Below are 23,030 nucleotides of genomic sequence, written 5' to 3' on the forward strand. Positions count from 1 at the left end.
TTCACTCTGATTTATTAATATTTATTCTGTGTTCTCTCTCTCCCTGTCTCTGTCTCTCTCCCTCTCTCCCAACCTCCCATCTACTGTACTGTTCATATCACTCTATGCATACTATGTACTTATGCAGGTGAAGATGGTTATATATGCCAGGAAGGCAAATAAAGTCAGAATATAGATTGACTTACTAACTACTGAATAAATTGTTAATGTATATTTGCATTTCCAAAATATTGGGTAACATTGGGAACACAGAGTTGCAGTGGCTTTTTGATCTAGTCTTGCTTGATATTAGACATATTTTGTTTAAAGGACCAACCAACATGCCACACAATATTGGGTGCAGTTTTCTGCATTCTAAAGAACCATTCATCGGGGTCTGTGTCTTACGTCTCTAAAGAAAAGGAGCAAATACAAAGAATGCCTTTGGGAAAGAAAAGTTTGATGCCTCACCAATGCAATTCATGTTGTGGAGCCCGTTGAACACAGCCTTTGGGATCTTCTTGATTTTGTTCTCATGGATCCGGAGTTCCACCAAGGAGTTGGGCAGGTTAGGAGGAATCTCCACCAAGTTGTTCTTAGAGATGTAGAGTTTCTGCAGCTTAATCAGAGGGCTAAAAGCCTTTGGATGAATCTTGGAGATCTTATTATTCACCAGTACCAAGGCCTGTGGGTAGAGTCATAGAAAGAGATGACATGTGAGCAGCATTTAAGCATGTGCTGGCATAGATGTAAGAAAGTGGAATCCATAATTATCCCAGCGACTAATTTTTGCAGCTAGAGGAATTTGTGAGGAAGTCTTGCAGATAAATTAGATACCAGACTCCTATTGGTACAAATAAGATATCTGCACACTTCCCAAATACGCTTGCAGAAGGTAACAGATAAAGAAAGAAGCAATATTATAGATAAGATACATGCAATTGCTTGCACTTAAAAATACAATTTAAGGAATGGAGTGAGACTTGCAGAAATCTTTTAGCAGAGTATCATGATAAAGAATACAGCCAGTGGCTCAAGATTTCCAGTAAGCAAAATTCCAGAGTTCCTGTGTTTTAATCCCAGGTGTTTGAAAGAAGTGGAAGTTGCAAATATTGAAGGCCATTCATATACAGAAGTTCAGTGTTCCAGGATCCAGTCCTGGCAGAACAAATAGATTTTAATGCTTCACCTGAGTGAAGCTATTGTATATTCAGAGTAGACCCAGCTAGGTGCACTTATATCCATCAGAATTGGGGAGGGGTCTTTGGCAGTACATACATAGAGGCGAAAGAGCCCTTTAAAGTCATCTTTGCGCAGCTCCGTAATATGGTTGTTTTGCAGATCTAGTAATGTGGTGTCTGGTGAGATTTCCTTAGGCACTTGCTTGAGACCTGGAAAAAAACAGAAACAGATGGATCAGAAAGTCAGGATTGGCTACACAGACAGATGTTGGGATATGTAGGGCACAACACCTGGCCAGGCTGAAACAGGACCAGCTAGACAAGGCTGGAAAGCCAAATTGGACAGAGCCCTGTACTGTGAATCACATAGAAGAAAATGTATTTAGCACCTACTCAAATTAAGGCTCTGGAGCCCTGGCTTCTTTTGCACTTGGCTACTCAGCCTCATACATTAGTCACAGCCTACATTGATAAGACTATCTACCCATGCAATGAGATAAAATATTCAACTTCTTGTTTTACAATTTGTTAGTGATTTTTTTTTTAAAAAAAATTGCAAACCCTATAAATATATTAGCAATAAGTATTCCACTGATTTCTCCACTTCCTAAGTAGGTGAGGTAGAGAGCATCACGCATGGCCAGGAGAACTGAAAAAGAGCAGCACTTGTAGTCCAGCATAGTTTTCCGTTTCTTTGCTCCTTTTGCATGTCATTGTTTTCTTGCCAACTCACAATGTATGACACAAAGCAGCAGTGTGTGGGTTTTCCACACACCTGTGCGCCGATGACTTGAGGACTGTCCAGCACTGCAGCATCACATACACAACCTGATGGTTGCAAATGTCCACAGGAAAGAGAGCACAAAGATGGGATAGCTCGATCATCTAGAGAGTATCACACTGCCTTACAGTTAGCTCTGCATCAAGATGCAGAATGCATATGATCCGTCAAGTATTGTCGCTCAGTTATAGCTGGCTGATGCTATTGTATCTAAGCCACTGAACCATAGGAAGCCATCAGCTGCCTTTGCAAGATTTGCTGTTTCCTCAAGAACAGTGATGTGACTTTCAAGAGCTGGGCTCCCCTGAATTGTCTTGAGAAGCTGCTTCATATCATACTACGGGGGAACTGTATATTTAAGGATGGTGTATAGCTCAAGGGCAGAAGGCGAATGCTTTGCATGCAGAAAACACCACGTTCTTTCCTTGCTCTCTGCAGCCCCAAAAATGGATCACATGGAAGAAACTGATGGGAGGGAGGAGGGGGCAGAGCCCCAGTTGAGAGTTTGGAGGGACATTGGCCGCCACCAGCCAGAACTGGTGTAGATAAAACAGAAATGCCTTCAGCAATTTGTATTGTCCTCTTTCTGTCTGGAACAGAGCAAAAAAATGTGTGTTGCTTCAGGAGCTATTGTGCTCAGAAAATGGGCCGCTGGCAGAATGCCAGTTCTGGCTCTCCTGCGTTGCTCAGCTGGTGAGAGCTCTGATCTCGACATTTTGAGCAGGAATGAAGATGTTTTCATGGCCAGCATTGAAATGTTTTTGCAGCAGTTGGAGATGGGAAATGAATCCATACAGGAGCGTCCTTTGATTTCCTTGTATGTTTGATTGCTTATTTGTACCCTATGACTATCATTAAGTGTGGTGGCTTACGATTCTTGACAAATGTATCTTTTCCTTTATGTACACTGAGAGCATATGCACCAAGACAGATTCCTTGTTTGTCTAATCACACTTGGCCAATAAAGAATTCATTCATTCATTCATTAGGTATCTTCCCAACCTACATTATCAGCTAGAGTTCCACATGTACAGTATACTATGAGCTGTTCCATACTCGGCTGTCCTTCCTCCTCCTCCTCCTCCTCCTCACCCCCCCAAAAATCTTACAATCTGGATTGACAAGCTGTGCCTGGGATCTGATTAATGTCTAAAACAAAAAGATGTCAGCTTTCCAAGGAATTCCTCCTTTTACATGAGTGGAACAATATTGGCAGCTGAGGTTACTCCTTCATTAGCTCAGTAAAATACAGGTCTGAGCCCTGGCACTGCAGTCTTATCCTGATCTGAGTTCCAGATGACAATAAACCATGCTGTATAATGGGTTGCTATTACAATCACAATATCCTCACGTGGATTCCCTGTGACTCTGCCCCATTCATCTATTTACCCAGTTTACAGTCACACAATGCTAAGTCACGCTTGGTAAATCTGATGTGGCTCATGCATGATTAATGTGCCAAAAGCAGGCTTTATTCAAGAGGAAGGAGGGATAAATACGGCCTCTGCACATGCCTGAAAAATATTTGCAGGATTGTTGCTGCTACATTAAAAGTTTGTGGTACAGATCCTGTGTTTTCTTTATCAATTGCGTTAGGAAGGCCTTGTCTGGAATGAACATTGAATTCTTGCAAAAACCGCATCTGTTGAACGTCTGCCTGCTCTGTGTCTGCTTGTCTGTCTCTGATTTATTCTCTAAGCCTTAACTAGTCATTTACGGTAATTAAGATGGCCTAACTCACAACACCATGAAGAAATCCTGTTGCAATTGTCAATAGTGAATTGTAGTTTACCTTGACCGCCATTAGTGAGCTTGCCCAATGAAGAAGGACTAAACTACCATAAATGACTACTTCAAAAAAAATCAGAAACAAAATAGAGGTTTTTTTCAAAAGAGAATTTTTTCTTCTCTGAAGTCTTTGTGAGTGTCACAAATACACAAATAACCTGGCAATCAGAATTTCATTCCTTGGCACCCTCTTCTTTTTGTGCAGAAGTTCGAACCATATAAAAATAATGTATTCAGATAGAGCTGTGCATTACAGGCAAAAGTCACTGAAAGATGAATATTGAAATAAAGATGTTCCCTCATATTTGTTGTCTGGGAATCTTCTTTAAGTAATTTTCATGGGTAATTCTGGCTACATCTCAACCTAGGGACAGGGAAAATTGCTTCACATTCAGAGTCTGGTGACTTGGCCATCCCTGGTATGCCCCTCAGACACCTTCCTCTGTAATTTCTATTAGATTATATAGGTAGTCCTCACTTAGCAACTATTCAAAGTTATGATAGACGTTTTTAGAGCGGTTTGCATTGCACTTCTGGAATTCCGATGTCCACACACTCGGTGGTCACATGATCACATTCTGGACACTTGACAACTAGCTTGGATTTATGGCAGCATCCCACAGTTGCATTACTGCAAATTTTTTTGTGTTTTTTTTTTTTTGCCTGTTTCTGGCATTTCCTTCCAGTCCCTGGCAATGGGTTCATTTAACCATCAAGGCATTCACTGAAAGACCATCGCCGCCAAAAGGTTGAAAATTCAGTCACAGTCACATAGTGACCCATTTAATGATTGCTTTAATGATACTCACTGCATGACTGTAATTCCAGGTTCAATTATGGCTATAAATTGAGGAGTACCTGTAAATGCTTTGGGATCACTGTGCCCTTTTGTACAATCTGAAGAGCACAGACAGAGTGAATCTGAATTTCTTGGTAAATCTCTGGGGGAGCTTCCATAAGGATATCTGTGTCCTCACTGTTTGACCCCAGCAGCAACAAAATCACTTGGTTGGAATTATGAGACAGAACTGAATTGAGCTGAAAAACTGACCGCTTGGTTAAGTTCTGCTCACGAAAACAAATTTCTGCTCTCCAAATTCTTTGCTTTCAAGCGCATATACTTTAACTAAGTCTCCAGGTTTTGTTGGTTTTTTTTTTTTAAGTTCATTTTAGTTAAAAATGAAACTGAAAGTCGTGTAACCCTGAAAATTGCCTATCATTGCTAATGGAGATACATAGGCATGTATGTACAGAGATACATACATGCACATTGTTCTAATCCTGGAAAGGGGCTGAAACCTTTTGTAAGTCCAGAACAATGAGATAACATTAGGAAGCGGCTCAGGCAGATCCTCCCTGGGTTATTATATGAATAATAAATCATATAATATGATTTAGTATGAGAAGGCAAAGGAGTATCAGCACAATCAGTCTTGCAGGACTTTCTGTCTTAATTATTCATTTTTGTTAGTTTCTATCTCTTTAATTTAAAAAATTGAATAAAGTTTTTTTTTTAAAAAAAGACAGTCTCTGTTTTACTATTATTTCAATAGCAAGCACTGGAATGGGCTGGCAATCCTAGTTTTACCTACTATCCTCAGGATGGTGCCCTTGTCTCAACTCTGAGCTATGATATATGCAATCCTGCACTTTTTACATCTGCGAAACATCCAGTTGAGAAACACAAGGGGAAAGTAAAGAGCGTCAGGACAGCTGTAACCGTCACCCACCCACCTTCATCTCAAACTTTTTATTTTGTCAAGCCAAGGTCTGGATTCCCTAGGACGGGGTGTCAAACTCAAGGCCCACGGGCCAAATCTGGCCTGTGGGTGGCTTAGATCTGGCCTGCAGGGCCCCCCTAGAAACAGCAAAGGACCGGCCTGCGGTACGACTGCCAGTGAAAACAGCTCGGGAGGGCCGTATGTGGTTCCCCCCAGGGCCCCGTTTTCGTTGGCAGAGGGCTGCAGGCTGGCTGAAAATGGGGCCCGCAGAGGGCTATCAAAACAAACTAAAATGAAACACAAGGAAAAATGTTTCCTCTTTTGCATTTGAGCATGCACGAAGGGACAGGAAAGGAGAAAGGGAAAGAGGAAAGAAAAATAAGGAAAGATGGGAAGAGAGCAAGGAAGGAAAAATAAGGAAAGAAGGGAAGGAAGTAGAAAGGGAAAGAAAAAGAAGGAAGGAAGGAAGGAGATTATAATGAGAGGGAGGGAGGATCTGAGGCCCTGCCTTGGTACTTAGCTACCAGTGATGCCCCCCCAACACAAGTGACAGCGGGCTGGCCACACCCACCCTGGCCATGCTCCTGACCACACCCACACCCAGCAACGCCGTCCCCTGCCCCCCCAGCTCAAACACAACCCTGGTGTGGCCCTCAATGAAATTTGACACCCCTGCCCTAGAAGTTACCTGAAAACCAACTCACTGTGAAATGAAATAAGTGGGACAAATAATTTGAAACTTTACTGAACTGCCATGTATTTCATAGAAATATCTTTGAATGCGAAATGCAAGTGCAAAGATGTTAAGCTCAAATGCCCCCTTCTTCCATTTACAATTATATTAATAAATTAATCTTAGGTACATGGTCTTTAAAGTTTAAATAGAAGAAATAGTTTCCAGATTGTAAAGACAGTTCTGGAGCCTATAATAAAAACAATCAGCTGCAAGGCTCCTCATGATCAACAGAGACCCAAAGTCTCCACCCTAGCAAATCCAAAGATATATTGGTTCTAAAATACTTCAGAATTCTTGTAACATTGTCCCTTTCATTTCAGCAAATCTTACTTGGAAAGAATAATTTTTACTTTTAGGCCGTTGCCAGAGGCAACCAGTTAACTAGGCCTTATCTGGTTAATCTTTTATTTTATTTTAATTTCAAGGCAACAAATTATTTCTAAATGTAGTGTTTGAGTAAAACTTCCAACTCAGTTCTGATTTTATTGTAGTGCTTTTTTTTTAGTCTGAGAGTGATTTTATTTGTGTAGATGCACCATTTATTTTGTTTACTGATTGTGAAGAATTTGAAGAAAGCCCTGGAAAAGAACTTTATCTCTCTTTGTACATATAAGCCATACATCTCATATATTCAAAACATTATTTATCACAAATGCTAATAATAATAATGCTAATAATAATGCTAATAATGCTAATGCTAATAATAATGCTAATAATAATGCTAATAATGCTAATGCGAATAATACTAATGCTGCTGCTGCTGCTGCTGCTGCTAATAATAATAATAATAATAATAATAATAATAATAATAATAATAATAGCTGTGAAATAAGTAACAAGGGTGTCTTGTAGCATCTCCTACATTGCAGTCTAGAAAATGTTGATTCCTAATAAAGATATGCTCTGACCACAATTTGTAAACATCTTATAGATTAGCATGGCTTGTTTTGTTCATATAGTTCATCTAGTTAAAAAAGATGCAAACTAGCTAATGACGTTCTACTTTGATGTGAACCCAATCAGCTATAATTTTACAAGGAGGCTTAGCACAATAGATAAACCACATAGCCAGTTTCCTCTTCTCTTCCTCAGCTGTATCTAGAGTGTGCTAGAGAAGTCTTTGTTTGTTCTCAGAAGCCTGTCTGACAGACACAATAGGGGCAAGGAAAAGGGAGCCAGAAAGATAGCTGTTGTGGGAAGCTCTAGCAAGGTTCATGAGAGGCACTGACTGCAGACTTCAGCAATATGTCACTTCCCTGTATTTGTTAATACTTTGCCAGTTGGAGAGATCTAAATATTCCAGATGGTTGCTCTTATCTTCCTTCCTTCCTTCCTTCCTTCCTTCCTTCCTTCCTTCCTTCCTTCCTTCCTTCCTTCCTTCCTTCCTTCCTTCCTTCCTCCCTCCCTCCCTCCTTCCATCCATCCATCCATCCATCCATCTGCTAAAAACATATCTAGAACTAAGGAGAAATTTCCTGACTGAACAATTAACCAGTGGAATGGCTTACCTCTGGAAGTTGCCAGTGCTCCATCAGGTTTTTAAGAAAAGATTGGTGTAGGAGATAACCAGGCTGAGCCCAAGGGAAGGGTCAAATGTGTCATCATTCTCGAGTATCTTCATACCAACAGGAAAACTAAGTCCAGCCCACCTTGAATTCCATTGACTCTTATCTACAGCCAATTTGCTTTGTCTCTTAGTAGCTCAGATTTTTTAGTAGCTCAGGTTGTTGTAAACTTGCAATAAACCATTATATTCATTTGAACTGCCTGGATTTCTTGATTCCTCACACTTGACAGCCATTTGGCTGGAATGGTATAAATCTCTTGCTTGTGCAGGGGGTTGGACTAGAAGACCTCCAAGGTCCCTTCCAACTCTATTATTCAATGTTCTAATATTTTTGGAACAATATTTTAAACTCTTTTGTTTCCTATGGTTAAATTTTCCAACAATAGATGTTTACCTCTGTTCATAGCACTAGGATCTCCAGAATGAATGCTAGGTCACACAGTCCTGCCCAATTGCTGTAATCTCCTCCCCACCCACCCCAAGGAAAGAAACTCACCTAGATCGGAGCATTGGACCACCCTTAGGTGACAATGACAGCCAAAGGGACAGAGGCCTGGGTAGAAAGGAATGTCTTCTGCCTCAGCTCCACTCGAAGTAGGGAAGATCCCAGAAGCCTCTTCCTCTTCTTGGACTGAGGGGTCGTCCATGGAGAAGTCCCAGAATCCTCTTTGTACAAATGGCAGTTCGCTGCTTACCAGACCCAGCAGGGGAATCAGAAGAAGGAAGTATTCCATAGTGGGAGGTCCCAGGCTAAGATATGGAAAAGATGGGCAGAGATCAGAGTGCGCTTGGAGCTGAGATTCTCAAGATTCTCCGAATCAGAGTTTTGTTGTTACTGACAATAACTCTTAAGCATGGTATCGTTGGGCACCTACCACAGCCCGATGCTCTGGTAAGAGGGCCATAGCTAATCTTTGGTTTTTTGTGTTTTTTTTGAAAACAATTTTATTGGTTTTTTTTAAAAAACAAACAAAACAAACAAAACATAAAAACATAAGCTCTCTTCCATACATATATACAAGCAGTGTGTCGGTTGGTTCATCAGTTTTGTGCATTCATTTTGTAGTCTCAATTACAGTTATATTACATAATAACTCGTATTATCAATCCAAACTTATATATCCTCGTATCACTATTAAAAAATCATTTGACTATGATTTTATTCATTCATACTTTATGAGATAACTATAATTTAGGTAGTTTATTCTATAACAAATCATATAATCATACCAAATCTATCCTAAAAACACTTTATAAATATGATGTCAAATAACAAAAGAAAAAGAAAAAACAAAGATATCCCTTATTATCTAACATTCTAAATATTCTATTATTGTATTTTATCATCCAACCATTGATAGAAAAGGTCCCAAATTTTATAGAATTGTTTATCCTCTTGCTCTCTAATTTCAAATGTCAATCTACTCATCTCAGCACATTCCAATATTTTCTTAATAATTTCTTCCTGCAATGGTATTTTCTCATTTTTCCCATTTTTAGCAAATACAATCCTAGCTGCTGTTAATACATTTACAATCTTTGGGTTTTTCTTGTTCCTCTTCAGTGACATTATAAAGGTGGGACAAACCTTGCTTAAGCCCATTCTACAACTCTCCATATTACCTGTTTCACTGATTGCTCCACCCCACAGCTATCCACTTTCCCTTCATTTCCCGCTCTCTGTGAGATCTGGACTTGCTGCCTGCCCGCCCATTCTTCTCATCCCCAGATGGCCATGTGGTAAATGGAAATGTCCCTTTTTGTCCTTTTGCATGAGACTGTGGTGCAACAAAAATCTAGCTGCCATGGATATAGCAAAGGGAACGGGAGGGAAGAGGGGAAGGAAGGAAGGAAGGAAGGAAGGAAGGAAGGAAGGAAGGAAGGAAGGAAGGAAGGAAGGAAGGAAGGAAGGAAGGAAGGAAGGAAGGAAGGAAGGAAGGAAACTCAATGGATCCACTTTTTCTCCAGGAAGTTTTAAGAGGATATAATTTTCAATTCTTGCCCACTGGTGCTAGGTGCCAAGAAACAAATTTGAACTGAGTGTCATCAAGCCAATCTAGTAGGATGACAGAGTCCTGACAGCCAACACTTCTGGGCAGCTCCAGGGTAAGGGAGGTTGCAAATTACTGTAACTTTATTTTTTATTTATTTGTTATTTACGGTAACACTCTATTAATTTAATTTAGTTTAGTTTAAATAGGAACTTTAATTAATGCAACACTGACACAGATGTGGCAACCTAGTGACTCCATAATGGAATCCAGATTTGATTCCTAGTTGAGACTTTTTGTACAGTTAATTATTTCATTATATGAAGAAGAGACAAAACCCAAGCCCTTATGAACCAGGAGGGATGGGTGATGAGTCAGGAACATCAGAAAATGTGGGAGAGACTGGAGAGTCTCTCCAGTGTTGATTGTGCAATAAATATCTTTCAAAACTCAGCCCAGAATTGCTGGAGTAACGAATTGGATCCTTGTCAATGGCCTATCCCCCAAAGCTGGGTTGACTTGGCAACATATAGCTTAGCTTCATTCAGTCCAGGGCCTGCAAACAGCTGTAACACTGCATCTCTGAAGGTGCCAATTCGGTCTGCCAAGAAAGATTGTTTGAAAGTCCTGGTGGAAGATTTTGCTTTTTCTTGTTTGCAAAGGAAATGGGTGAAAAGGAAACCAGGCTGAGCTGGGGAAACCTCTTTGTTACTAAAGCCCTCTGGGCTTGCTTATTTCAATTATTAACCACACCATACTTCAACCAAAGGCAATATGTTCTCTGGCCATCACCCAGATCCTCCATCTTTCAAACCCAACTTTTTCTAATTAATTTGGGGTATTCACTTATCCTCGTTTTGGGGAGATGGGAACAAAGAGTGCCTCTTAGTTCCTGGCCCGCAATTCCTCCACACTGCTAGTTGGTCCTCTTTACATTTGGAGCCTCACGTTGCTTCATGCTCTGGTTTTCAACTTCTGCTTTGCAGTTGTAGGCACTGTCTTTTAATGAAAGGCTGCCTTACTTTTGTTTGTGCAACTGAACTAAAGTAGTTTCTGGCAGGGCAGTCGACTGGGTTAAATTTGTTCCCCTCTTTCTGTTACATGAGGTAACTTACCATCTAGACAGCAGTCAACCTCTGCCTCATTTCTCTTCTCATGCCGAAGCAACCATTAAGCAGTTTTATCCTCTCCACAGTGGCTGCTTCATCCTTCAGATCTGAGTTAACCTCACATCTGGCCTGCAACATCTCCATTATCTGCCTTGGTGGTCCTCCCAGCTATCCTGCTGGGGCTCTCCATCTCTAGTCAGTACAGAATTCAAAAGGAATAGCCCACAGATTTTCAGTGCAGCCAGTTATTCCTCCTTTTAATCCTCCTTAGAACAACTGTCATTCATCCTTCTAACTCTTCTAATCTTCATGATGAAACCTGCTTTTCTCTATCATATCTTTCCTGCCTTGCTTTTAGAACATGTCTATAACTGCAGAGGCAGCTGTCCCTGTTTGGTGCCTGCCATGGTAACATCTGTATTGCATCCAGTGATCTTCAGGTTCAGTTTGAAGTATTGGTGATGGCCTATCCATGGCATATGGTCTAGTTGCCAAAAAATTGACTTTCTCATATATATTTTTTGCCCACCTCCCTGATAAGATTCATCAGAGTGGGCATGCTGCAGGTCGCATCTTTGGAGCAACTCACCTAAGCATGTTTTCTTTAGCATGACATCTATCTTCTGGAATACTAGTCCCCTTCCCTCCTGAAGTTTGCATGGCCTAAGTTTGCATTGTCATTTTCTAAGTGAGCCTTGAAAATAGAATTCCCCACCTCCCAGGACCTGAGAGGTTAGGCAACTCTAGAAATATGATCAAGCAAACAAACAAATTCTCATCAACTGCAGCTGTGCTTCCTGGAAATTATGGGAATTGTAGCGCCAAACATTTGGGGGGGCATCCCTGAGGAAAGGATGCATAGATTAGACATCTTCATTATATCATCTAGCAAGAGTGAAGAAGAAGAAGCTGCATTTACAGTGCGGATTCTTTGGGAGTCAGGAGGTGTACAAATGGAACAAAAGTAAAATACATAAATAAAAATTTAAAAATCAACCTTTAAATGTGTCTTTGAAAAAAAACATTTCAGAATGGAATGAGCATAGAGCAGTAGGTGAAGGACCATCTCCTCAGAATATCGCCATCAAAATTTTGTGCATGTGTGTATGTGTGTGCCTTTAAGCCAGTTTTCCCTTCTGGTCACTGCCTTTCAGTTTTCTTGGCAAGATATCAAGAAGTGGTTTGCCCTTCCTTGCTTCCCAGGACTAAAAAAAGGGGGGTAAAGGGGGAGGGGGGATGACTGTCCAAAAATCACCCAGCTGGCTTCATGGCCTCTTGCTTTCTAGCCTCATCCCCTAACAAGTATACCAAACTGGAAAACAGTAATCAATGAGCTCACAGGAAGCTCTCTTAGGGTCAATATCATTCAACCTTTTTATTAATAACCTGGTCAAATAAAAGGTAATCAAATGCGCAGGACGGCCTGAACAATGACCATGATAACAGAATGGGATTGTAATCTAATCTGAATAGATTGGAAAACTGGACTAAGATACCCTTCAACAGGAAGAAATATGAAGCATTACACCTGAGAGAGAGGAATATATATATAGGGAACATATAGAAGATATAGAATTGATGGCTTGAAAAGCACTAGATTGGAAAGGGATTAAGGTATGGTCATTGACAACAAGCTAAATATAGGCAAGTATTGTGATACAATTGCTATAATAGTTAAATCAATTCTGGGCTGCATCGTACAAGAGCTGCCTGAATGACATGTGAAGTCTTTATTCCCCTCTGCTCTGCACTGGTGAAAGCACATCTGGATTACTTGTTTACCCACTCAAATTTCCAAAAAGATATGGTATTGATGGGTTAGAAAGAGTTTGGAAGACACCAACCAAATTAATATAAGGACTACAAAGAGAAGTGGCAAGACCTTGGATTGTTCAGCCTGGAAATGAAAAAACAAAATTGAGGGGAGATAGGATATCACCCACTTCTTGTGGATGGTTTAACTGTTTTTTCTTGCAGAGGACTTGGTGAGATTCTTATATTACCTTCCCAGTCCACAGTTCTCTGATTCTACAAAGTGTAAGAGTTGCAACTGCAATTATAATTTTAAAATCCAAATTCTCCTCCACATTATCCTAACTGTAGTTATTTTCATGGTGTGACTTGGAGGTTTGAGCCTGCTCTGTTAGAAGACACAGACTTGAGCAATGAGGAAGAGGAGGATTTGGCCTTGAGGTTTGAGCCTGCTTTGCTGGAGGACACAGACTTGAGCCACAAGGAAGAGGAGGATTTGGCTCTGAGGTTTGAGCCTGCTTTGCTGGAGGATTTGGAATTGCCTTCCTCCCCAGGACCTTCCTCCCTGGTTGTGCCTCAGGTGTCGGCAGATAATCAGGAGAGAGTAGCGGAGCCTCTGGCTGAGGATCAAACTGAGGAATATTGGTTTGATGCGAGGCAAAGATGCAGGCATAGGCATGAGATGCAACGTAGAAGGAAAGGACAAATCAGGGACTGAGATGAGAGACTGACACGCCCCTCAGGGAATAAAAGTTGGCATGTTAGCTCTGGATTCCCGTTCAGGACAATTTGTTAATTTGGGATAGAAGCTTCGACAAATTCTGTGTGTGGCGTTTGCCTGTGATTTATGTTCTTGCTTTATTATCGGACTTGGCAGGCAGCTTGTGGGAGACTGCCAAGGACTTCTCCGGCCAAAGGAATTTAACCCTGTCGTTACTGGTCTTGTCTGCTTGTTTATATTCCTTTGGAAACTTGGATTCTCACCTCGTGGGCACAGGTGAGACATAACATTTTCATATCAGAGTCCTTCAGCATTACTATGGGCTGGATGTTCTGTGTTTAGCTGAAAGCAAATGTCAATTCTTCTAAAATGATTTTCTTAAGAAAATTTACTTACAGCCAAGCGCTATTCAGAATAAAAGTCTCGTGGTATTTTTTTTTTTTTTTTAAAGATTGCTTTTTGTGTATGGCAATAAAACTCTGAATCCTGAAACAAGGACTCTTTAATTAAAGACATGACAACTGGTATAGTATGTCCATTTCACCAAAAGAACTGCTCTTGCCATTGCCTTGTATTACCAGCCATCCCTCTTCCCTAAATTTCCACAAAAAAGGGAATTCGGGAGGGGAAAAAAAGGGGGTTACAATGACATAACGTTCCTTGGATATTTCACAAAAAGTGAGCGATCAAAGAGCAATATGAAAGAAAAGAGAAGGGAACATATTTCCTGCTTATTTTTAGCATAGGATGTTCCATCTTTTCTTCGTATTTTTTTTATTTCTGACATGTCAGGAGACTGAGCTGCCAGCTGCAAATGCTTACACTGACCGTATGTCATTTTTGCATTGTTAGGATGAGGGAAAGAGTGTACAGCAGGGGTACACAAGCTGCAGCTCCCTGCCTGCCATCCCAGGTTTTTATGCAGCCCGCACCCTTCTGCCAGTTTGAAGAAATACGTAAATCCTCTTTCCCAAAGTTTATGATTTTAAGACTGAATAAAACAGGGAAAGGTAGATGACTACAGAAAAGCAGATGGAATTTAAAATAAATGTTTTTTTTAAATCCACGTTATATCCAATTTGCCCTTTGCACCACAGATATGCCATTTTTACCAACCACACGGGGCTCTTAACCTACAAAGCTTTAGCTTTAGTTAGGAATGTACAAACCTGCATTTTCATTCCTGTATTTACATTCAATAAATCCTCCAGTTTTTCCAGACAAAGCTTGCTGGAAAATTTTGCAGTCAGATTCAGGTGAAGGATGATAGTGAACCAAAGCAAAATAAAATGTAAATGTAAATTTGTAATTATAATAATGACATCACAAAAAAGTACCTACATTGCATAGCTGCGACATTCAGCTCCAAAGTACTATTGTTAAAACAACACCAACAACCCTCCAAACAAAGAAAGAAAGAAAACAACAACAACTGGGTTTGATGTGGTGATTCGAGGTTTAGGGCTAGAAACTGGTGGAAGATGGAGATTTTTAGGTATGAAGTCATCTGAGTGTTTCTCAGCTAGTTATTCTCCCTCAGTACTGGGATAAAGGCAGAAGCCAATCACTTTCAAAAATAGTGCTAAGAAATTAATTTTAAAATGAGTTAGGGTGTTGATGACAAGTTTTCTGCCATACTAGAATATGTTGCACCATCACAATATGCTAGGTGAGAAAACTCAAATGTTTTGCTGCCCACCGTTGGTCATCCATGTTTTCACCTTTGAGATCTGAGAGCCCTACATTTCACAGCCATGAGAACTAGAAGCTATTTTTATTTTAAACAGTGTACATTTTGCTTAACAGTCCACTTAGTTAACTGCCAACTCCTCTTCTGACCCAGAGGAAAGATGATTGGCAGTGCAATCAGTTCTTGCATACAATCCCTAGTTAAGGCAGTGAAGAGGGGCCAATCCCTCCACTGCTCATTCCCTGAACAGAATCAAAATATCCCATGCATTCACGTTTCTTAATACTTATGAGCTTATTTGTTTGCTATAGGAGACTGTGCAAAGGTTGAGATGTGGGTGAATCTCGGATCGAAAACGTACCCGCAGTCAGCTAAATGAGAGGCCGGTCCCTCCTCTCCCCCCCCCCCGCCCCAATTTATCTGTGCTACTATTTCAGATTGCAAGCAAATCAGCATGTTTATAACTGTTTATAAATACTTGGGGGAAAATATGGTAGCTTTCCCTGGGTTTTTGCAGTAAGCAGATGTCCTGTAATTGCATAAAGGAAAGGCTGTAATTTGGCCGTTATTTTAGCCTGCCTGTAGGCCTGTGGTGTTCAGAAACAGACAGATCCCTTGCTCCCCAGAGCTGCCTTGGGGGCTGCTTTGGACTGAAAAGCAAGCCATGGGCAGGAAAGACAGGCAAAATAATCCATACTGGCCTTTCCTCTTTCTCCACTCCCCACTCCCTGCTTGTGCCCAGGTCTTTAGAAGTGGAAAACTACAATGAGACATGACTTCCCAGAGGCACTGTCTGTCTCCCTTTCTTGTAGAGGTCCACACCTCTCTTTTGTCTGTAAGGAAGTGGGGCTCTTGAGAGCAGATGTCAGGTTATGGTTTGAGTGTGTTCAGGCCAGGGCCCTTTCACCAGGCCAGCAGGGCAGCTCTCTCCAGCCTGAAGCTGAACATATTGGTTGGTCATTATGGGAGTGAATGCCCAACGCTTCTAGAAGAAACCAAACATGGGGAAGGCTAAAGTCGGAATCTTTGATTTCAAGAGCTTTCATCTATGTAGGTGGAGCTAGAGAGGATAAGATGGGGAATTCCAGTGTAGTGTAGGCCAAACGAGGACGAAGAAAGAGAGAAATAAAAGAACATAAGTAAAGCTCAGGTAAATGCTACAGTTGAAGTATAGATGCAGGGGGAGGAGGTAAGAAGTGACAAAACATGCGTTGTGCAATTTCTTCTTATGTACTTATGTCCTTATTTTTATTTTTCTTATATGTACCCATTTCATGTATTCATAACTATGTATATACTTATACCTATTATCTTGTAAGCGATTGACAAATCAAAATAAATAAAATAAAATAATAAAATAAAATAATAAAATAAATAAAATAATAAAATAAAATAAAATAATAAAATAAATAAAATAATAAAATAAAATAAAATAATAAAATAAAATAAAATAAAATAAAATAAAATAAAATAAAATAAAATAAAATAAAATAAAATAAAATAAATAAAATAAAATAAAAATAAAATAGAATAAATGATGCAAATACAAAAGGGTAAGGTTTGCATTGTGGCATTTTAATGCATTATTTTTTTACTTTGATGTCATCATGGCTAGCAACAGACACTTCTGACCTGAGGCAATTTTGTGGGTGATTCAAATGTTCTATTTAGGGACATGGATGAAATCTGAAACCAAAATGGTTATGTTTTCAATCAAGACTCTCTTGTGTTGGATTGGCTGCTGCCGATTTCCCACTTTTACCCTTCCTGAATTGCCACTGCATCCACAAAAACAATCCTACTCTCCATCCATCCACACACAGCATTTCTCATTGTTTGCAGTGACTTCCAAGCCTGTTGGCTTTATACTTGCTTAGGTAACTTCTCAGAGCAAGACTATGAGGGGACAAAGAGCTACTGATGCTTCATTTTGAGAAGACCCAGATAGAAGCATCAAAGCTCAAGGCTTTGCTGGCAGCTTTCTTTTTGTTAAGCAGAATGAATCGGTTGCTTTGGATAGTAGAGCAAATCATTTATTAGAGATAGTAGATGCTTTGCTCCATCTAAAGATGGGACCTGCCTTGCTATTGGTACTACAAGTAAAAAAAAATTCCCCCTTTCTTTTCCTCTGACCAAAGAAGAAAAATGGAGAATGCTTGGAGAAACATATTCCAAGACCCTTAACCTGACAGTACAATCACAAAAGCAAGAGTCACACAGGCTTTCCTTTTGAGTTGTAGGCATCTCAAGAATTAGTGGTCAGAATAAAGAATTGGGGATTATGAGGTTCAGTGACCTAGTGGTTAAGATACTGGGTTTGTCAACCAGAAAGTTGGTAATTCAAGACCCAAGCACCATGGGGGCGGAGTAAGCTCCCATTCCTGCCCCAGATCCTACCAACCTAGCAGTCTGACAGCATGCAACTGCAAGTAGATAAATAGGTACCACTTTGTTGGGGAAGAAACAGAGCTCCATGCACTTCAGTGTATATAGTCATGCTGGTCACATGACCATGGAAAGGGTCTCCAGACAATGCAGGCTCCCTTGGTTAGGAAACAGAAATGAGCACTGCCTCCTAGAGTTGGATACAACTAGAGAGGGGGAACTTTTACTTTATACAGAATTATGAGGTGCTGAGGAGGGAACTTTACAGACACACATCGTTGGTGCCTTCATTAAGGCAGGATCTCTCTGAAACCTCTGAACCTCTTTTCCCAAAAATATTTGCAAGACAAAAAGTCTGTTTATTAGATAAGTCAATAAATGGGAGGTTCCCTCATTTTTTAAAAAAATATTTTTGGCTTACTCCTCTTTTCCCCCACCCCTCAGTCTCAGCATAAGCTTTTACAATGCAACAGAGTCCAAATAACCATCTCAGCACCTCCTTTAAATATCTGACCACTCAGCAAATAAATTGCCCAGCAAACACCTTCGAACATTTTCTCAATAGTTGCAGCAGAGTTCACAGTAATGAGAGAAAGAACTGCTGCAAAAAAAGACCCCACTGATCATTGGTTGGACTGTCTTTACCTCCTGTGTGTTTAAGGCAGCCTGTGGCATAAGGCAAGATAACTAGGAGTGAGGTGCAAGTAAGCAGCATCATGAGGGCAGCGGGTAATATTGGCTAATGCTGAGAATAAATGAAAAAAAATTAGGAATACTCTGTGTGTCAATAAATCATTGAGGGTATGAAATAAAGATATAATGAAGTCACACAAGCTGCATGGCCGAATTAGATTCCCTTCACCTCAATTCCCCCATCTCCATCTCCCAGACTCTTCCACGGTCTAGAGGAAGCTGAATAAATTGCATACTATTTGAGGAAACCATAAAAATATCATTTGCATAAAAACACCCATATCTCTGCAACCATTCAAGAAAGGCTGATAATGCAGTGGAGATGAAATATTCTCTGGTGAAAAAAAAAAAAGATGGATGGGAGAGGCTGGACAGGAACAAAAGAAGCTGTCCTTGGAATGCCACCCACCCACATCCCTGCAATGGTTTGAGCAATAATGTTGGACATATCCTGTATCCTGCTTAGAAATGCTCTGTGTGAAGATCAAGTCCTCCTTCTTGGAGGAAACCAGGAGCATTTCCAAGGAATGCAGTAGGTAAGCATTACCTTTAATTCTTAAACTCCCCCCTCGCATACACAAACCCTAATTTGGTGTTAGACAAAGGAGTGACGGCAAGTTAAGATTGACTGAAATCCAATATTCTGGATATGTAGAAAGCTGGTTTTTCTAGATGATGGAATAAGTATTGAATGGTGAGAAATAACTACAGTACTATACCATCAACCAAATATATATGGACAGAAAGTGCAACCCTGAGAAGGATGGAAATATTGAGCAAACGGCTCAATATTTTCTAAGCCACTTCTGCTCTACTGTTAAATTCCTTCTGTCTTCTGCAGTAGCAGTTTTCTTCCCTTTATTTGTTTTATGCATATCTATGAATGTTCAAATGTTCAAAACATCACATTAGGCTTTAATTGCAGCCAGTGACAGATGGTTACTTTAAGAAATGCATGCCAGATTTCAGCAGTTCCTGGAAACTATGCCTCTAAAGCTTGAAACGTTTAATTGTGTGATCATTGTACATTGTGTGATCATTCAGTATTCTTTATATGCATTGCTTCAACAGGGTCAGAATATCAAACACTGAGGATATCCAGCTGCGTGGGATAGTAAAACTCCTGTAAATCCAATGATTAAGGGTACAGATGTTCAATAGAGACAATCTTTTTTTCTTGTTCATCAAGACTTTCCAAGGATATTGGTTCTACAGTAAGCTGTAACAGTCTTTTCAAATTCCCCTTGGCAGCTGGTCCATTAAAACACCCTTCTTTACTTTCCGTTAATTTTTAACCTTTTAAAACTTGACTAGGGAGAATCAAACCATTTAATATCCTTCATTTCAATTCAAGTTTAGCTATGATTAAAACTGTTCCAGTTTAGCTGTGGTAAATGCTTCAAGTCTGTAAAATATCAGAAGCCAGAATGCTTCTCTGACAGATTTATGACTGATTCACACATGAAAAAGAGAATTGCAACCAAGCTATAAAAATACAACAACTATTGCCAATTAACACAGCTCCTGCAACTTTCCATTAATGTATTGCAGAAAAAAGGGATGCTGCCACAGTGCACCAGCATTGCTGTACTGTCTGACCTGTTCAATTGATTGCTACTCCAGAAATAGCTTTTTCCAACCTGGTGCCCTTCAGATTGCCACAATGCAGTTCCAGAATTCCTAGTCACATCTGGAGAGCATCAAGTAGAGGGAAGGCTATTCTAGGTGATGATGCAACAATACCACATTGGTAGTTTCTTTTCATTTCCATGTTACCAGGAAGAGTCAGAAGCAGCGGGCGACTCATGTGCTTTTGTAAGTTGCAATTTGGGACTTGGATATGACATGTTTCAATGCTTAAGTTGCTGAAAGTGAGGTGAAAGGATGTAATTTGTTACCACAAAGGCTTGTCACTGAGGTGGTAAATCTGTATTAAAGGACGGCGTTGCACATGATGTTAAACCTGTCACTTGGACTTAGGCTGTTCCTGCTGTGTTACTATAAATAGCAGCACATGGGAGGACGTTGAGATCACCGATCAGGATGATGGTGCTGCTGGAAAGGGAATTCTCCCCTGCTTTGCCCTGTTCCCCCCCCCCCAAAATGTCCCCTCAAATAATTATTAGTGCTGGGGAGCCACGAAAGGAAAATGTCATTGGAACATGATGAAGAAGAATATACCTAAGAGATGCTCCAGTCTCTTTCAACAAGATATACATCCCCATTCAGTAAAACCAGTTTATTTTCTACCCCAAGATTACAATAAGAAGACTTTGGGAATAGCCCTTTTGCCTCTTAGTTCTGCATTTTGTTTCTTACATGGCCAAACAGGCATCTCTGGTGAGATAGAGATATAAGGCCTTTCCCATCAGTCTCCCACAGCAAGTGATGTTTGAAAGTATGCTGACCAGAGGTGGTATTCAGCAGGTTCTGACCAGTTCTGGAGAATTAGTAGCGGAAATTTTGAGTAGTTTGGAGAACCGGCAAATACCACCTCTGACTGCAGATTTTACAGTATCCTCCCCCTGCCACACCCACAGAACCGGTAGTAAAAAAAAAATCGAATCCCACCACTGATACTGACCCCAATGTAGAGGAAACATTGACTAATATAGAGAGGCCTACACTCCTTTAATTTATTCCTTTCCAAGCCACTCAAGAAATTATCCACCGTTATGCCTTTGCAAAAGAAGGTAGACTTGACTTTGAACATATGGAAGAAAAGAATAGGTCACTGAAGTGGGACTTTGAGGAAAGATTACTTGGTCCAGAGAAAAGGGGAAGGGTGAGAAAGATACTCAGAATAATCCTGCTTTGGTTTTGTTTGGTATAAGAATTAGACAGAAACAGTTGGACAGACTTTCAAGATTCCGTTCTTCAACCCTATTGCAGATCATGCTTGACTTTCAACCGTTGGTTTAGCGACCATTTGGAATTACAGTGGCGCTGAACAGAGTGAGTTATGACATTTTTTTAACCCTTACAACTGTTGCAGCATCCCCATAATCATGAGATCAACTTTTGGATGCTTGACAACTGGCATGTATCTATGATGGTTTCTCTGTCCTGGAGTCATGTGATCACTTTTTGAGACCTTCTAACAAGCAAAGTCAGTCATTCACTAAACAACCGTGGCAAGAAAGGTCGTAAAACAGGGCAAAACTCACTTAACAACTGTTTCGTTTGGCAATGGAAATTCTGGGTTCAATGGTGGACATAAAGGCCATCCCTGGAATTACTGCTTTATCTGTTTGTTGACTTACTTTCCTTGAGAGACTGGCATTTTGGGATAATGAATTTCACTAATTTATTATTCACAAGAGTTTCAACAGGTTGGAGGCAGTCTGACAAAATTGTTAGTACCCAATATAAAAATATTTGGAATCAAAACTATATTCTTAACTTCTAGACAGGGATTAGAATTGTACGAATGTACACAATTAAGAAATTATTTCCAGGATAATGTACTGTTTCCAATTTGCTTCTATTTCCCACCCACCCCTTACAACTGAATGTTGAAACATGATAGAAATAACATTCTAGAAATAAAAGCCCAATTGTTCCTTCTTAATTTCTGGCTCAAATTTGTCTCTGTGAAAACATAGGAGATTATCCAACCCTTTTTTCTGCCTAAGCAAATTCATGCCTGGCCCTACCAGACAGGAGGCAGGAGAAGGCTATTTCAGGAGTCAGGATTTGGGAGAGATGAAGGCAGAAACTGGTCTTTAAAAGGAGTCCCAAGTCTGTTGAAAACATTGGTTGTAGCAGAGATGAGTGTCACCCGTTACTCTTCTCAATGCAACAAAATTTCTTTAGCAAGGAACTGAATGTCTACAGCCAGTTCTGACAACTCATTTCTGAGAATGGTTCCACTCTGGGCTCTTCAGAATATGAGGATTAAGCTTTAGAGAGGCAAAAGATGTTTTGCTGAACACCCTAATGCAGGGGTGTCCAAGCATTGCTGGCTGGGCGTCTTCTGGGCGTTGATCTTAAAGTTGCCAAAGTTGGACACCCCTGCCTTAAAGGAAGCAGCTCTTCCTTCAGTCCAGTTCAGCATCTGATGGTTTCAGTTTTGATTGTTCTCTCTCAGAGTACAATGTTAGTATCACCTCTGCCTGAGAAAATATTATTGTACGCTTAAGCAAATTTCCTTTGAGGAAAGTTTATATCCTCCTGAGATTTCTATTACTTCTTTTGAATGTCTTCCATTGTCTTGAATGGAATATTTCAAAACATTTCTTACAACCCAAAAGGAAATGCTGACTGTAAGTGGGACATTTGGTATTTAGCACATCATTTCCTGGTCCTCTAAAAGGAAGGCTTCATAATGAATTCCCCCAAAATAATGGGGAAAGTAAGGATTTGTCCTATGTATGGAATACTGGTTTTAATTTGTTTTCAGGGATCTTTTCAAGAGCTAGGAAACAGGCCTCTTTTGATAAAAGCAAAGTCAAATTTTAGAATCACTTTTCCTCTTGGTCCTAAGCACATTGTGCCAGTTTCAGTTTCTCTTTTTCCATTCATGCCTCAAAAAATAATGATGAGAGAGGGGATTCAGATGAGTCAAAGTTCTTTGTGGCCAAGAACTTTGTGGCCATATTTACATGCAGTAGTCATCAGGGACAAAACCTCAAGGGACTATTTACCTGATCCCTTTTATTAAAGAAAGAAAAAAAGGAGGAGAGAAAGTAAGCAGCAACTATAGTGAACCTCTAAACTAACTAATGAAAGTTGCAGGCATCTAGCTGAAAGACACCCAACACGATCTGTCAAAAAATATTGACTTTTTCATTTCCTTGGTTGGCAATAGATTGTTCATTCATGTGAAGAGGAAAAGGTAGACAGGCTGCCTGCTCTATAATTTCAGTCCTCACAGCCAGAATTTATTAGGGGAAAGAGGAGAAAGATAAAGATCTAAATGAAGGAAGTATAAACT

At 40.2% G+C, this 23,030-nt stretch overlaps 1 protein-coding gene across 1 annotated transcript in view; it reads right to left on the minus strand.

Moving 5' to 3' along the window:
- BGN (biglycan) overlaps positions 1-23,030 on the minus strand; it is a 64,736-nt gene that overhangs the window by 20,119 nt on the left and 21,587 nt on the right. Inside the window, exons 2-4 of the mRNA XM_026711272.2 lie at positions 8,250-8,503; positions 1,258-1,370; positions 451-664 (exon numbers count right to left, since the gene is read on the minus strand). Of these exons, the coding sequence (XP_026567057.1) occupies positions 451-664; positions 1,258-1,370; positions 8,250-8,487 (565 nt within the window). The 5' untranslated portion in view covers positions 8,488-8,503. The remainder of the gene's footprint in view (positions 1-450; positions 665-1,257; positions 1,371-8,249; positions 8,504-23,030) is intronic.

Source organism: Pseudonaja textilis, chromosome 2 (genome assembly GCF_049901715.1).
Source record: "Pseudonaja textilis isolate UNSWEBS1 chromosome 2, rPseTex1.2, whole genome shotgun sequence".
Classification (NCBI taxonomy): domain Eukaryota; kingdom Metazoa; phylum Chordata; class Lepidosauria; order Squamata; family Elapidae; genus Pseudonaja; species Pseudonaja textilis.